Source organism: Pagrus major, chromosome 8 (genome assembly GCF_040436345.1).
Source record: "Pagrus major chromosome 8, Pma_NU_1.0".
Classification (NCBI taxonomy): Eukaryota; Metazoa; Chordata; class Actinopteri; order Spariformes; family Sparidae; genus Pagrus; species Pagrus major.
Window position 1 is genome coordinate 1,612,402 of NC_133222.1, and position 12,613 is coordinate 1,625,014.

Below are 12,613 nucleotides of genomic sequence, written 5' to 3' on the forward strand. Positions count from 1 at the left end.
TTTGAAATAAAGTTTTTGTATCTGAACAACAAAACATGCAGTTATTATTTTATTTATTTATTTATTTGTGCCCATCCTTCATTTGGTTCTTCATGGTCACAAACACACTCTCTCACACACACACACACACACACTCTCACACACACAAAAATCCACCCAAATACACATACACGTCTATATTGCCAACAGGGCACTAAATGTCTCCACTATCTAAGAGGGGACCTCTGTTTCTGGTCATTTTGAAAAAACTAAAATAGAATAGAAAAGCTTCTTTTAAGGTCTTTTAACAGAATATTACTTCAAATGTGTTCTTATAAGTTTTTTTAAAAATTGCCAAGAGGGGACTTCATCCTTCAGTGACGTCTACCTAACAAAGAGGGGACTCACACAAACACACACACACCGTCACATTGAGATCAGAAACTAAGAAATCATTTTACTCATGAAAAGGTCGACAATAGAAACACAAAGCAAACTGTCAAACTAAAGAAACAACAACAGAAAAATCAACATGTGTTTTGTGAATAATGAGACAGCAGGAGGAGCAGCTGCAGCTTAGCGGGTTGAATTCTGTGATTTTTGATTCAAACAACATGTTGACGACATTTTTATGTTGACAAATCATTTTTAAAATAAAACATCTACAGAGCTCGTAGAACGGTGCAGAATAAAAGTCTCTCTTTTCCTTAAAAACATTATTATGATTGTGAATAAATGATTTTAAAATGTTTGTCAGGTCCAAATTAATTGTTCTGTTTATCTCTGTGTCAGAATTCTGACAGTCGGTTCAGCTTCTAACGAGGTTTGTCAGCCAATAGTATCACACAGTTTGTATCACGTGGTGTCTGTGTGTCGTCACTGATCAACAGTCTTGGTAGTTGCCAGTTTGTGAGGAACAAGGTTAACGTTAGCTAGTTAGTGTTAGTAAAGTTAGCTAGTGCACAACCTGGCAACCACCTGAGGGGCAGATGATGGGAACAACAGCGGTGTTGTGACGTGGATGTGATGGAAGGAGGAGATGGAGCTCCACATTTAGAGCCTGAATGTTCTCAATAACACCTTTAAAGAAACAACATCGTGGATATTAGAGTTTTTCACCGTTCAGCTGCAACACAATATTGTTCGTCACCATCCAGCCGCCTCACTGTCTCCTCTTCCAGAACTTTCTCTGAGCCAAAACCAAGCCCCATCCAATCCGGTGCAGCGCTGTGCACTCTGGGTGTTGTAGTTCTTCTACCTTTTCAGTAGAAGTGAACACCACAGCCCTTTGACTCTGTTTTCTCTGCTCATGTAGCATCAATTTAAAAAATATTTGCCTTTCTACTGCAGAGAGAGACAGTTTTATTTCAGGACGTCTTTCCAGAGATGAAACACTTCTTTAACTTCTCTGTTTCACTGTCACACACACCTTCAGGGGGGATATCTTCAGTGGGAGTTTATCCCCAGTGAAAAAGTATGGAAACATCCTCTCAGTGAAAGTGTGTGTGAAGGTGTGTAGGTGTGTGTTAGTATCAGGATCAGAGAACGACAGCTTTCCTCTGTTCCAGTCCAGATTCACTCTGATCCTCTGGAGCTTCTTCTGCACTACGAGATCAGTGGGTGGAGCTGGTACTGACTGCACTGCGTATTTACCATTGTATAACATTATTCTCCATAATCCAGACAGTATGGGTCCCTTCCTCTGAGCAGACTCTGCTAACACACCCAGTTCCCAGTCTGTATTGTCTCCAACCTCGACGTCCCAGCTGTGAGTCCCTGAGTTAAAGCCCTCAGAGCCCAGGACAGACCAGTGAAGATCAAACCTCTCTGGATTATCAGGAAGCTGCTGTCTTTCTCCTGCTGTCACACGGCTCAGATCTTCAGACAGGATGAGTTTAAGACCAGCAGTGTTTGGGTCCAGAACCACAGGAGTGTAGGAGACCATGTCCTTCATCTTGTTCCAGATGTTGAAGCTCAGGTTGCCCAGGTGTTTGGCCTGGTCTATCAGAGCTCCTGAGGGCAGCTGTGGATCCTCCAGCAGGGGGCGCTGCTGGACTCTGTCCACTGCAGCCTTGTAGTTGTGCAGGAATGAGACGTCTTCAGCTCTCAGCTCCTCCTCTGTGGCTCTGACTGTGTGTGAAAGAGCTGCTATCTCTCTGCTCAGAGCCTCCATCTTCTCCTTCATCATCTGACTCTTCTGCTCCTCTTCCTCCCTCAGTGCAGCCATCCTGGCCTCCTCTTCCTCTTCTAGAAACTGGTGAAGCTTCTTAAACTGCTTCTTAATCTGCCTCTCTGTGTGTCGGGCCTGGACCTTCATGTGTTCTGCTGTCTGATCAAACTTCACTTTAACTTCTTCAAAAACCTTTAGCTTCTCCTTTAAAGGCTCCAGAGTTTCCTGAAGTTTCTTCTTGTGTTGTCGTGCAGCTTCATCGATGGGTCTGAATCTGTGGTTGGTGTGTTGTTCTGAGTCTCTGCAGACGAGACACACCGGCTGCTGATGGTCCAGACAGAAGAGTTTGAGTTTCTCAGAGTGCAGACTGCAGAGATCCTCTGAAGCTCTCTGACCTCTCTCCTGTAAGAAGGTCTCACACAGGTTCTTTAACGCCAGACTGACAGGTGGTACATCCTTTGAAGATCTTCTCTTACAAACTGGACACTCACGTGTTTGTCTCTCCGTCCACCAGCTCTGCAGACAGTCTTTACAGAAGCTGTGGCTACAGGACAGAAGGACAGGCTCTCTGAAGACATCATGACACACCGGACAGCAGAGATCCTCCTCTAACCTGGAAGCCATTTTGTCTCTGAGTGACGCTGGGAACACAGCAGACAGTACAGTCAGTCACAGCTCCACTTCCTCCTTCACTTCACTGAAGTTTACTTTGAGTTCTGGTTCTGGTCGGACTCACCTTCAGTGTGTGGAGCGCCTGCAGTGTTGTAGTTTCCTCCTCCTCTCTCCTGTAGATGAACTCACTCAGAGGACGTTGTTAGTTCAGTCTGAAGGTGAATCTGATCGTCTGTATGTGGGTCTGTACTAAAGACACACACACACACACACACTGACAAACTGTTTCCTGGTTTGTCTCATGTGAGTCAGGTGAGGGCGGAGCTTTGTCAGACCTCTGCTGAATGCTGATTGGTTCACATGTGACTCAGTGTTTCAGTCCAAAGTACTGATTCACTGCTGGAAATGTCGTCTGATACACTTGTTGTTGTTGTTGGAGGGGCTGTAGTCCATCAGAACCAGCGCCAGCACTGCCTGAACTGTAGTGTTCTCTATTATATTATTACTTATATTAAAGGTTCATCATTCTCTGACACTTGTCAAGAGGAAATATTAACCTCAAAATATATTAACTTGATAATATCGTCACATTTATTTGGGCTCCAATATCTTCATGTTGTGTTTATTGTTTGTTCAGCCTTGATCCAAAAACATCTTACAAACGTTTATTTAACATAACTGATTTTAAATGACTACAGTGTTTATGAAAGGATTCAGATTGAGCCACACTGAGATATTTAGATCACAATATTTGTTGTGTTGACAGACAGGAAGCAGTGAAACAGGTATTTCTGTTGACCAGTTACTTTAACACAGAGTCTGTTTTGTTCACTTAATATTCATTTGACTCCGTCAGTAAATCTACAAACATTTACAAAGAGTGTCGTCAGTAAGAGACTCAGAGTTTAGTCACACTGACTGAAGACAAATGCAACTGTTTAATAATCAGCATTAAAGGGGCGCTACGTAGTTTTGGAGAAATTCAAACTCAGAATTTTAACATTAACAATATTAATGAGGTCATAATACAAACTTTTCTCCATCAGTGAATAAACCAGCTGTTATCAGAGGAAAATAAGGTCCCAGAACACTGTTTGAAGCTAGAAAGGTGGCAGGGTCCGCCACATATAAACAAAGTAACACAGTATAAATAGTGTTTTTGTCCTTCAAGGTCAGTTTGTTTATTCAGTTTATTCAGTCATGAAAACAAAAAGAGTTTGATTATTTAGTTTGTTTAAAATCAGCCAATGAAAATCTTTGTCTTCTGATTGAAGTTATATTTTGGGGAAACATGAGGAGAGTCTGGAGGCGGACAACTGAAGTGGTTTTAATTATCTGCTCACATGAAAACACTTTATTACAACGACCTAATTATCTCATTTACTCACCAACGTTACGTCCTGAATGTTTGACGCTTAAATTATTTTTATTCTGACAACAATTTAATTTATTAATTATCAATCTGGACTAGAACTTCAAATAAAGTTTTTAGATCTGAACAACAAAACATGCAGTTATTACTTTATTTATTAATTAATTTATTTATTTGTGCCCATCCTTTATTTGGTTCTTCATGGTCACACACACACACACACACAAAAATACACACACACACACACACACGTCTATATTGCCAACAGGGCACTAAATGTCTCCACTATCTAAGAGGGGACCTTTGTTTCTGGTCATTGTAAAAAAACTAAAATAGAATAGAAAAGCTTCTTTTAAGGTCTTTTAACAGAATATTACTTCAAATGTGTTGTTATAATTTTTTAAAGAAATTGCCAAGAGGGGAATTCATCCTTCAGTGACGTCTACCTATCAAAGAGGGGACTCACACAAACACACACACTTTCACATTGACATCAGAAACTAAGAAATCATTTAACTCATGAAAAGGGCAACAATAGAAACACAAAGCAAACTGTCAAACTAAAAAAAACAACAACAGAAAAATCAACATGTGTTTTGTGAATAATGAGACAGCAGGAGGAGCAGCTGCAGCTTAACGGGTTGAATTCTGTGATTTTTGATTCAAACAACATGTTGACGACATTTTTATGTTGACAAATCATTTTTAAAATAAAACATCTACAGAGCTCGTAGAACGGTGCAGAATAAAAGTCTCTCTTTTCCTGAAAAACATTATTATGATTGTGAATAAATGATTTTAAAATGTTTGTCAGGTCCAAATTAATTGTTCTGTTTATCTCCGTGTCAGAATTCTGACAGTCGGTTCAGCTTCTAACGAGGTTTGTCAGCCAATAGTATCACACAGTTTGTATCACGTGGTGTCTGTGTGTCGTCACTGATCAACAGTCTTGGTAGTTGCCAGTTTGTGGGAACAAGGTTAACGTTAGCTAGTTAGTGTTAGTAAAGTTAGCTAGTGCACAACCTGGCAACCACCTGAGGGGGCAGATGATGGGAACAACAGCGGTGTTGTGACGTGGATGTGATGGAAGGAGGAGATGGAGCTCCACATTTAGAGCCTGAATGTTCTCAATAACACCTTTAAAGAAACAACATGGTGGATATTAGAGTTTTTCACCGTTCAGCTGCAACACAATATTGTTCGTCACCATCCAGCCGCCTCACTGTCTCCTCTTCCAGAACTTTCTCTGAGCCAAAACCGAGCCCCGTCCAATCCGGTGCAGTGCTGTGCACTCTGGGTGTTGTAGTTCTTCTACCTTTTGAGTAGAAGTGAACACCACAGCCCTTTGACTCTGTTTTCTCTGCTCATGTAGCATCAATTTAAAAAGTATTTGTCTTCGTCCTGCAGAGAGAGAGTTTTATTTAAGGACGTCTTTCCAGAGATGAAACACTTCTTTAACTGCTCTGTTCCACTGTCACACACACCTTCAGGGGGGATATCTTCAGTGGGAGTTTATACCCAGTCTCAATGTATGGAAACATCCTCTCAGGGAAAGTGTGTCTGAAGGTGTGTAGACGTGTGTTAGTATCAGGATCAGAGAACGACAGCTTTCCTCTGTTCCAGTCCAGATTCACTCTGATCCTCTGGAGCTTCTTCTGCACTACGAGATCAGTGGATCGAGATGATACTGACCACACTGAGTATTCACCACTGGAATATCTTATTATCCATAATCCAGGCAGTGTGTGTTCCTTCCTCTGGACAGACTCTGCTAACACACCCATTGACCAGACTGTACTGTCTCCAACCTCGACGTCCCAGCTGTGAGTCCCTGAGTTAAAGCCCTCAGAGCCCAGGACAGACCAAAAATAATCAAACCTCTCTGGATTATCAGGAAGCTGCTGTCTCTCTCCTCGTCTCACACTGCTCAGATCTTCAGACAGGATGAGTTCTGGATGAGCAGTGTTTGGGTCCAGAACCACAGGAGTGTAGGAGACCATGTCCTTCATCTTGTTCCAGATGTTGAAGCTCAGGTTGCCCAGGTGTTTGGCCTGGTCTATCAGAGCTCCTGAGGGCAGCTGTGGATCCTCCAGCAGGGGGCGCTGCTGGACTCTTTCCTCTGCAGCCTTGTAGTTGTGCAGGAATGAGACGTCTTCAGCTCTCAGCTCCTCCTCTGTGGCTCTGACTGTGTGTGAAAGAGCTGCTATCTCTCTGCTCAGAGCCTCCATCTTCTCCTTCATCATCTGACTCTTCTGCTCCTCTTCCTCCCTCAGTGCAGCCATCCTGGCCTCCTCTTCCTCTTCTAGAAACTGGTGCAGCTTCTTAAACTGCTGCTTAATCTGCCTCTCTGTGTGTCGGGCCTGGACCTTCATGTGTTCTGCTGTCTGATCAAACTTCACTTTAACTCGTTCAAAAACCTTTAACTTCTTCTTTAAAGGCTCCAGAGTTTCCTGAAGTTTCTTCTTGTGTTGTCGTGCAGCTTCATCGATGGGTCTGAATCTGTGGTTGGTGTGTTGTTCTGAGTCTCTGCAGACGACACACACCGGCTGCTGATGGTCCAGACAGAAGAGTTTGAGTTTCTCAGAGTGCAGACTGCAGAGATCCTCTGAAGCTCTCTGACCTCTCTCCTGTAAGAAGGTCTCACACAGGTTCTTTAACACCAGGTTACAAGGTGGATCCATTGAAGATCTTCTCTTACAAACTGGACACTCACGTGTTTGTCTCTCTGTCCACCAGCTCTGCAGACAGTCTTTACAGAAGCTGTGGCTACAGGACAGGAGGACAGGCTCTCTGAAGACATCATGACACACCGGACAGCAGAGATCCTCCTCTAATCTGGAAGCCATTTTGTCTCTGAGTGACGCTGGGAACACAGCAGACAGTACAGTCAGTCACAGCTCCACTTCCTCCTTCACTTCACTGAAGTTTACTTTGAGTTCTGGTTCTAGTCGGACTCACCTTCAGTGTGTGGAGCGTCTGCAGTGTTGTAGTTTCCTCCTCCTCTCTCCTGTAGATGAACTCACTCAGAGGACGTTGTTAGTTCAGTCTGAAGGTGAATCTGATCGTCTGTTTGTGGGTCTGTACTAAAGAGACACACACACACACACACACACTGACAAACTGTTTCCTGGTTCGTCTCAGGTGAGTCAGATGAGGGCGGAGCTTTGTCAGACCTCTGCTGAATGCTGTTGGTTCACATGTGACTCAGTGTTTCAGTCCAAAGTACTGATTCACTGCTGGAAATGTCGTCTGATACACTTGTTGTTGTTGTTGGAGGGGCTGTAGTCCATCAGAACCAGCGCCAGCACTGCCTGAACTGTAGTGTTCTCTATTATATTATTACTTATATTAAAGGTTCATCATTCTCTGACACTTGTCAAGAGGAAATATTAACCTCAAAATATATTAACTTGATAATATCGTCACATTTATTTGGGCTCCAATATCTTCATGTTGTGTTTATTGTTTGTTCAGCCTTGATCCAAAAACATCTTACAAACGTTTATTTAACATAACTGATTTTAAATGACTACAGTGTTTATGAAAGGATTCAGATTGAGCCACACTGAGATATTTAGATCACAATATTTGTTGTGTTGACAGACAGGAAGCAGTGAAACAGGTATTTCTGTTGACCAGTTACTTTAACACAGAGTCTGTTTTGTTCACTTAATATTCATTTGACTCCGTCAGTAAATCTACAAACATTTACAAAGAGTGTCGTCAGTAAGAGACTCAGAGTTTAGTCACACTGACTGAAGACAAATGCAACTGTTTAATAATCAGCATTAAAGGGGCGCTACGTAGTTTTGGAGAAATTCAAACTCAGAATTTTAACATTAACAATATTAATGAGGTCATAATACAAACTTTTCTCCATCAGTGAATAAACCAGCTGTTATCAGAGGAAAATAAGGTCCCAGAACACTGTTTGAAGCTAGAAAGGTGGCAGGGTCCGCCACATATAAACAAAGTAACACAGTATAAATAGTGTTTTTGTCCTTCAAGGTCAGTTTGTTTATTCAGTTTATTCAGTCATGAAAACAAAAAGAGTTTGATTATTTAGTTTGTTTAAAATCAGCCAATGAAAATCTTTGTCTTCTGATTGAAGTTATATTTTGGGGAAACATGAGGAGAGTCTGGAGGCGGACAACTGAAGTGGTTTTAATTATCTGCTCACATGAAAACACTTTATTACAACGACCTAATTATCTCATTTACTCACCAACGTTACGTCCTGAATGTTTGACGCTTAAATTATTTTTATTCTGACAACAATTTAATTTATTAATTATCAATCTGGACTAGAACTTCAAATAAAGTTTTTAGATCTGAACAACAAAACATGCAGTTATTACTTTATTTATTAATTAATTTATTTATTTGTGCCCATCCTTTATTTGGTTCTTCATGGTCACACACACACACACACACAAAAATACACACACACACACACACACGTCTATATTGCCAACAGGGCACTAAATGTCTCCACTATCTAAGAGGGGACCTTTGTTTCTGGTCATTGTAAAAAAACTAAAATAGAATAGAAAAGCTTCTTTTAAGGTCTTTTAACAGAATATTACTTCAAATGTGTTGTTATAATTTTTTAAAGAAATTGCCAAGAGGGGAATTCATCCTTCAGTGACGTCTACCTATCAAAGAGGGGACTCACACAAACACACACACTTTCACATTGACATCAGAAACTAAGAAATCATTTAACTCATGAAAAGGGCAACAATAGAAACACAAAGCAAACTGTCAAACTAAAAAAAACAACAACAGAAAAATCAACATGTGTTTTGTGAATAATGAGACAGCAGGAGGAGCAGCTGCAGCTTAACGGGTTGAATTCTGTGATTTTTGATTCAAACAACATGTTGACGACATTTTTATGTTGACAAATCATTTTTAAAATAAAACATCTACAGAGCTCGTAGAACGGTGCAGAATAAAAGTCTCTCTTTTCCTGAAAAACATTATTATGATTGTGAATAAATGATTTTAAAATGTTTGTCAGGTCCAAATTAATTGTTCTGTTTATCTCCGTGTCAGAATTCTGACAGTCGGTTCAGCTTCTAACGAGGTTTGTCAGCCAATAGTATCACACAGTTTGTATCACGTGGTGTCTGTGTGTCGTCACTGATCAACAGTCTTGGTAGTTGCCAGTTTGTGGGAACAAGGTTAACGTTAGCTAGTTAGTGTTAGTAAAGTTAGCTAGTGCACAACCTGGCAACCACCTGAGGGGGCAGATGATGGGAACAACAGCGGTGTTGTGACGTGGATGTGATGGAAGGAGGAGATGGAGCTCCACATTTAGAGCCTGAATGTTCTCAATAACACCTTTAAAGAAACAACATGGTGGATATTAGAGTTTTTCACCGTTCAGCTGCAACACAATATTGTTCGTCACCATCCAGCCGCCTCACTGTCTCCTCTTCCAGAACTTTCTCTGAGCCAAAACCGAGCCCCGTCCAATCCGGTGCAGTGCTGTGCACTCTGGGTGTTGTAGTTCTTCTACCTTTTGAGTAGAAGTGAACACCACAGCCCTTTGACTCTGTTTTCTCTGCTCATGTAGCATCAATTTAAAAAGTATTTGTCTTCGTCCTGCAGAGAGAGAGTTTTATTTAAGGACGTCTTTCCAGAGATGAAACACTTCTTTAACTGCTCTGTTCCACTGTCACACACACCTTCAGGGGGGATATCTTCAGTGGGAGTTTATACCCAGTCTCAATGTATGGAAACATCCTCTCAGGGAAAGTGTGTCTGAAGGTGTGTAGACGTGTGTTAGTATCAGGATCAGAGAACGACAGCTTTCCTCTGTTCCAGTCCAGATTCACTCTGATCCTCTGGAGCTTCTTCTGCACTACGAGATCAGTGTGTGGAGCTGATGGTGACCACACTGAGTATTTACCTTTGAGTAACATTATTCTCCATAATCCAGACTGTATGAATCCCTTCCTCTGAGCAGACTCTGCTAACACACCCAGTTCCCAGTCTGTATTGTCTCCAACCTCGACGTCCCAGCTGTGAGTCCCTGAGTTAAAGCCCTCAGAGCCCAGGACAGACCAGATATAATTAAACCTCTCTGGATTATCAGGAAGCTGCTGTCTCTCTCCTGGTCTCACACTGCTCAGATCTTCAGACAGGATGAGGTTTGCATGAGCAGTGTTTGGGTCCAGAACCACAGGAGTGTAGGAGACCATGTCCTTCATCTTGTTCCAGATGTTGAAGCTCAGGTTGCCCAGGTGTTTGGCCTGGTCTATCAGAGCTCCTGAGGGCAGCTGTGGATCCTCCAGCAGGGGGCGCTGCTGGACTCTTTCCACTGCAGCCTTGTAGTTGTGCAGGAATGAGACGTCTTCAGCTCTCAGCTCCTCCTCTGTGGCTCTGACTGTGTGTGAAAGAGCTGCTATCTCTCTGCTCAGAGCCTCCATCTTCTCCTTCATCATCTGACTCTTCTGCTCCTCTTCCTCCCTCAGTGCAGCCATCCTGGCCTCCTCTTCCTCTTCTAGGAACTGGTGCAGCTTCTTAAACTGCTGCTTAATCTGCCTCTCTGTGTGTCGGGCCTGGACCTTCATGTGTTCTGCTGTCTGATCAAACTTCACTTTAACTCCTTCAAAAACCTGTAACTTCTCCTTTAAAGGCTCCAGAGTTTCCTGAAGTTTCTTCTTGTGTTGTCGTGCAGCTTCATCGATGGGTCTGAATCTGTGGTTGGTGTGTTGTTCTGAGTCTCTGCAGATGTGACACACCGGCTGCTGATGGTCCAGACAGAAGAGTTTGAGTTTCTCAGAGTGCAGACTGCAGAGATCCTCTGAAGCTCTCTGATCTCTCTCCTGTAAGAAGGTCTCACACAGGTTCTTTAACACCAGGTTTAAAGGTGGTACATCCATTGAAGATCTTCTCCTACAAACTGGACACTCACGTGTTTGTCTCTCCGTCCACCAGCTCTGCAGACAGTCTTTACAGAAGCTGTGGCTACAGGACAGAAGGACAGGCTCTCTGAAGACATCATGACACACCGGACAGCAGAGATCCTCCTCTAATCTGGAAGCCATTTTGTCTCTGAGTGACGCTGTGAACACAGCAGACAGTACAGTCAGTCACAGCTCCACTTCCTCCTTCACTTCACTGAAGTTTACTTTGAGTTCTGGTTCTGGTCGGACTCACCTTCAGTGTGTGGAGCGTCTGCAGTGTTGTAGTTTCCTCCTCCTCTCTCCTGTAGATGAACTCACTCAGAGGACGTTGTTAGTTCAGTCTGAAGGTGAATCTGATCGTCTGTTTGTGGATCTGTACGAAAGACACACACACACCGACAAACTGTTTCCTGGTTTGTCTCAGGTGAGTCAGGTGAGTCAGATGTGGGCGGAGCTTTGTCAGACCTCTGCTGAATGCTGTTGGTTCACATGTGACTCAGTGTTTCAGTCCAAAGTACTGATTCACTGCTGGAAATGTCGTCTGATACACTTGTTGTTGTTGGAGGGGCTGAAGTCCATCAGAACCAGCGCCAGCACTGCCTGAACTGTAGTGTTCTCTATTATATTATTACTTATATTAAAGGTTCATCATTTTCTGAAACTTGTCAAGAGGAAATATTAACCTCAAAATATATTAACTTGATAATATCGTCACATTTATTTGGGCTCCAATATCTTCATGTTGTGTTTATTGTTTGTTCAGCCTTGATCCAAAAACATCTTACAAATGTTTATTTAACATAACTGATTTTAAATGATTACAGTCTTTATGAAAGGATTCAGATTGAGCCACACTGAGATATTTAGATCACAATATTTGTTGTGTTGACAGACAGGAAGCAGTGAAACAGGTATTTCTGTTGACCAGTTACTTTAACACAGAGTCTGTTTTGTTCACTTAATATTCATTTGACTCCGTCAGTAAATCTACAAACATTTACAAAGAGTGTCGTCAGTAAGAGACTGAGAGTTTAGTCACACTGACTGAAGACAAATGCAACTGTTTAATAATCAGCATTAAAGGGGCGCTACGTAGTTTTGGAGAAATTCAAACTCAGAATTTTAATATTTACAATATTAATGAGGTCATAATACAAACTTGTCTCCATCAGTGAATAAACGAGCTGTTCTCAGAGGAAAATAAGGTCCAAGAACACTGTTTGAAGCTAGAGAGGTGGCAGGGTCCGCCACATATAAACAAAGTAACACAGTATAAAGTGTGTTTTTGTCCTTTGAGGTCAGTTTGTTTATTCAGTTTATTCAGTCATGAAAACAAAAAGAGTTTGATTATTTAGTTTGTTTAAAATCAGCCAATGAAAATCTTTGTCTTCTGATTGAAGTTATATTTTGGGGAAACATGAGGAGAGTCTGGAGGTGGAGAACTGAAGTGGTTTTAATTATCTGCTCACATGAAAACACTTTATTACAACGACCTAATTATCTCATTTACTCACCAACGTTACGTCCTGAATGTTTGACGCGTAAATTATTTTTATTCTGACA

At 41.9% G+C, this 12,613-nt stretch overlaps 3 protein-coding genes across 3 annotated transcripts; all 3 read right to left on the minus strand.

Moving 5' to 3' along the window:
• Nucleotides 1-415: 415 nt before the first annotated feature.
• Nucleotides 416-2,997, minus strand: LOC141001674 (E3 ubiquitin-protein ligase TRIM35-like). Its single transcript, XM_073472821.1, has 2 exons — nucleotides 2,886-2,997; nucleotides 416-2,790 (listed from the first exon to the last, which is right to left on the minus strand). Exon 2 carries the CDS (start codon nucleotides 2,771-2,773, stop codon nucleotides 1,379-1,381), a length of 1,395 nt encoding a protein of 464 aa, XP_073328922.1. The 5' UTR covers nucleotides 2,774-2,790; nucleotides 2,886-2,997; the 3' UTR covers nucleotides 416-1,378.
• Nucleotides 2,998-5,553: 2,556 nt separating this feature from the next.
• On the minus strand, nucleotides 5,554-7,216 carry LOC141001107 (E3 ubiquitin-protein ligase TRIM35-like). Its single transcript, XM_073472075.1, has 2 exons — nucleotides 7,092-7,216; nucleotides 5,554-6,996 (listed from the first exon to the last, which is right to left on the minus strand). Exon 2 carries the CDS (start codon nucleotides 6,977-6,979, stop codon nucleotides 5,588-5,590), a length of 1,392 nt encoding a protein of 463 aa, XP_073328176.1. The 5' UTR covers nucleotides 6,980-6,996; nucleotides 7,092-7,216; the 3' UTR covers nucleotides 5,554-5,587.
• Nucleotides 7,217-9,762: 2,546 nt separating this feature from the next.
• On the minus strand, nucleotides 9,763-11,421 carry LOC141001791 (nuclear factor 7, brain-like). The gene is made up of 2 exons (XM_073472963.1): nucleotides 11,304-11,421; nucleotides 9,763-11,208 (listed from the first exon to the last, which is right to left on the minus strand). Exon 2 carries the CDS (start codon nucleotides 11,189-11,191, stop codon nucleotides 9,797-9,799), a length of 1,395 nt encoding a protein of 464 aa, XP_073329064.1. The 5' UTR covers nucleotides 11,192-11,208; nucleotides 11,304-11,421; the 3' UTR covers nucleotides 9,763-9,796.
• Between the last annotated feature and the right edge of the window lie 1,192 nt (nucleotides 11,422-12,613).

Bases quoted from the DNA above. Each gene is read 5' to 3' on its own strand.
- LOC141001674 (XM_073472821.1), bottom strand. From the start codon at position 2,773: ATGGCTTCCAGGTTAGAGGAGGATCTCTGCTGTCCGGTGTGTCATGAT.
- LOC141001107 (XM_073472075.1), bottom strand. From the start codon at position 6,979: ATGGCTTCCAGATTAGAGGAGGATCTCTGCTGTCCGGTGTGTCATGAT.
- LOC141001791 (XM_073472963.1), bottom strand. From the start codon at position 11,191: ATGGCTTCCAGATTAGAGGAGGATCTCTGCTGTCCGGTGTGTCATGAT.